The sequence below is a fragment of the Poromitra crassiceps genome (genome assembly GCF_964638095.1).
Source record: "Poromitra crassiceps genome assembly, chromosome: 6".
Taxonomy (NCBI): Eukaryota; Metazoa; Chordata; class Actinopteri; order Beryciformes; family Melamphaidae; genus Poromitra; species Poromitra crassiceps.
Window position 1 is genome coordinate 9,561,707 of NC_139627.1, and position 3,042 is coordinate 9,564,748.

Here is a 3,042-nt window from a genome sequence, read left to right on the forward strand (position 1 = left end):
ACATTACCAATTTTGCATGGAAAAAGCGCTGCCTGGTGCACTTTTTAGTTTTTACAGATTGACTGTGATAAGGTGATCCGGTGTTAGCCGTTAGCCTACCTCAGTAAAAGTAATTCCCAATACATGTCGGTAATCATTCCATACTGCTTCTTGATCACTGTTAAGTAAATCCACTTATTAAAAACTCTGGTGTTCTGCCAAAAAGTGATAACTGCAAACATGATAACTGCAAACAGTAATAATGTTCGCTAACGTTAACCGCAAAAACCACCAACAACATCCGAGTGATGGTCCCCGCCCGTGGTGAAACACGGAACGTTTGGCTATGGTAAACAAAGTTACTGTCAGGGGTCCGTTAGTCAAAGTGGTCCGTCCGAGTAAAAAACATCTAACGTTAACATCTTTGCTTGCACATCTATATATAAATTGGCCATGAACGGAAAACAACTGCAATCAAATCTTGTTTATTTTACATCTGCTGAATATAGATTGCGTTAATATACATGGACGTCTGTGTTGCTGGCGATTCGCCAGACGCTGTTAACGTTAGATCGGCCATTTTTATAGGGGAGGGGGGTGGGGCGAGTACCCGGACAGCGGAAACGGTACTCGAGTACTCTCGTTACAAACGAGTACTCGAGTACCCGAGTACTCTCCCCCATCCCTAATAAAAATAACAATGAAGTTGGTGCGTTGTATCCCACTCGGAGCATCTCTAGTAAAATCCCACCTTTCCCCTCTGGTTTCAGTCCTTAGATATCATCAATGTCCTCGTCATCATCGCCAATGTCATCAAACTGGATCTCATCATCGTCTCCAGGACCGAAGGTGTCTGTCTCGTTGATTTTGGCATGCTCCGGCAACTCTCCATACGCTTTCAAACTGCGAGCCTCGTCTGCGTTATACTTGAGGATGACGTCAGCTTTGTTATCCTGGTAATCTCTCAACCCCACCAGGATGATGTCCGACGTGTTGATCCAAACCTTTTTCCGGAGTTTTCCTCTGATGTGGCAAAGCCGCTTGACTCCATCAAAGCACATGGCCTCCAGACGGCCGTTCCCCAGCATTTTTATCACCTGAGCATATTCCTGGCCATCCTCCTTGAACACCAGCTCTCTCTTCTCAGACTCATTCTCGTTCTTTCCACGTCGCCGATTCTTTCCTCCCTTACCTTTATTTTTGGGCATATTCTTTACACCTCGGTCCTGATATTCACAGTCAAGATAAAAAACAGTTACTGTTGTACAATACTGCCCTACAAATCATAACCGCAGTAACTACGCCAACACTGAAACTGAGAAAAATGGCTTTAAAGTTTTTTGACTGTCCAGCCAAATGAGATATAGGTTGAAAAGTGGCAATGCGCTTATTAAATATGTATACGTTAAAGTATTTTTTGGGGGCAAAACAATTATCAATTACTTGACCTATGACCCCAGAAATGCAGATACGGCACTCTGTCTGTGTATTACCTTAAACAGATGTGTAGGTAGTACAAGGGAAAAGCGCAGTAACTACAATCTAATGTGCTTCTCCTGTCTTGTTTTTCATGAGACAATTGTAATCGGTTTTGATTTCGATACCACATCATATCTGTATTTAATTGTTTTATTGTTTACATGTTTAAAACATTTAAATGGATGAGTAACAGATAAATTCAGGGAATCCTGAAGTCAGTTGATGTAATCTTCACCACTGGTGTTGCTTTTTGGTCATCATCATTATCTTAATTTAGAACAGGTTTTCTTTACAAATCAGATTGATAATTCATACAAGAACATATACAGTATATTACATAGCATATTACAATTATTTTGAATAAAATGAATTACAGACTGAGTCTGAATGCTGATAATTTATGCAGCAATTAAAAAGATTGTCCTGATGAGCTAGGTAGTGATACCAAACAGTTATCACTATCTACAGCCAGATTAACACTTCCCAGTGGAGAACACAATTCCCTTCTTTATTGGATGATCTCTTATGGATTATTAGCTAGGAATACAGCATTTATGATTTTAAAGACACTGAAGACTCATTCATTAACAATTTGGACAGCTGTCAGTGCGCTCTCATATTGGGAATTGACTGGATTAACTAAACAGATTGTGCCATTATGAGTGATTGATATGTTGGGCTTTGTTATGGAAAGAGCGGGAAAATTGCAGTAACTACAAAATCCAACCAAAAACCAGTCTGAACCGCAGTAACTACACCTCAAAGTGTAGTTACTGCGTTTATCTCTGTTTAAGTCCAACTGAAGCTCTGTGAAAGCAAATCAAACTGCAGTAAGTGTAGTTACTGCAGTTTTGTCTGGTTTTTGGTTGGATTTCGTAGTTACTGCAACTTTTATACTCTGTTTTCTCAAATATAGAGCAAGACTGAACTTAGAAAATTTGTCACATGATAAAACAGATATCTAAAAGTTCAATTTCAATAATAACCCAATTTTGACCAAAATTGTAGTTACTGCGGTTTTGATTTGGAGGGCAGAATACTGTTTACAATAGTCAGTGAAGGCAGATTCACACCACAGAAAGAGTCGTCACCGCCGGTTTTTGTGTTGTTACAAGAACGTTTGCATGATGGCCGCTTCCACACGTCACCCAATACCCAGAATGCCTTGCGGTAAGAAATGCGAGCGGGGTCGGGGGGAGGGAGGTGATGGGGGAGGGGCGCAGTGAGAACCTGGTGAGAACACAACAAAACTGCTGCCTACGCACACACAGTAGGAGTGTGTGTGTGTGTGTGTGTGTGTGTGTGTGTGTGTGTGTGTGTGTGTGCGCGCGTGCGTGTGTCGGTGTGTGTGTGTGTGCATGTGCATGTGCGTGCGTGTCGGCAAAAAGTTGCTGTCTGCCTGGATTCATGAAGTGCTTCAGTGAGAGCTGCTTTCACACATGTTTGGAATTCAGGAGTTATCTAGAGGCCATACGGATGGCTGTCATATGTGAATGTCTGCATGCGGCTCATGCGCGCTCCCGCGGAGCCTCGTCCTAGACGGAGGGAAGTGTACCCCCAGCCATAGTCGCAGAAGCGTATTGT

At 42.1% G+C, this 3,042-nt stretch overlaps 1 protein-coding gene across 1 annotated transcript; it reads right to left on the reverse strand.

The window, feature by feature from the left end:
• Window positions 1-671: 671 nt before the first annotated feature.
• LOC310778537 (eukaryotic translation initiation factor 1A, X-chromosomal) lies at window positions 672-1,247 on the reverse strand. Its single transcript, XM_083638992.1, has one exon. The coding sequence runs from the start codon at window positions 1,185-1,187 to the stop codon at window positions 753-755; it is 435 nt and encodes a 144-aa protein (XP_083495118.1). The 5' UTR covers window positions 1,188-1,247; the 3' UTR covers window positions 672-752.
• Between the last annotated feature and the right edge of the window lie 1,795 nt (window positions 1,248-3,042).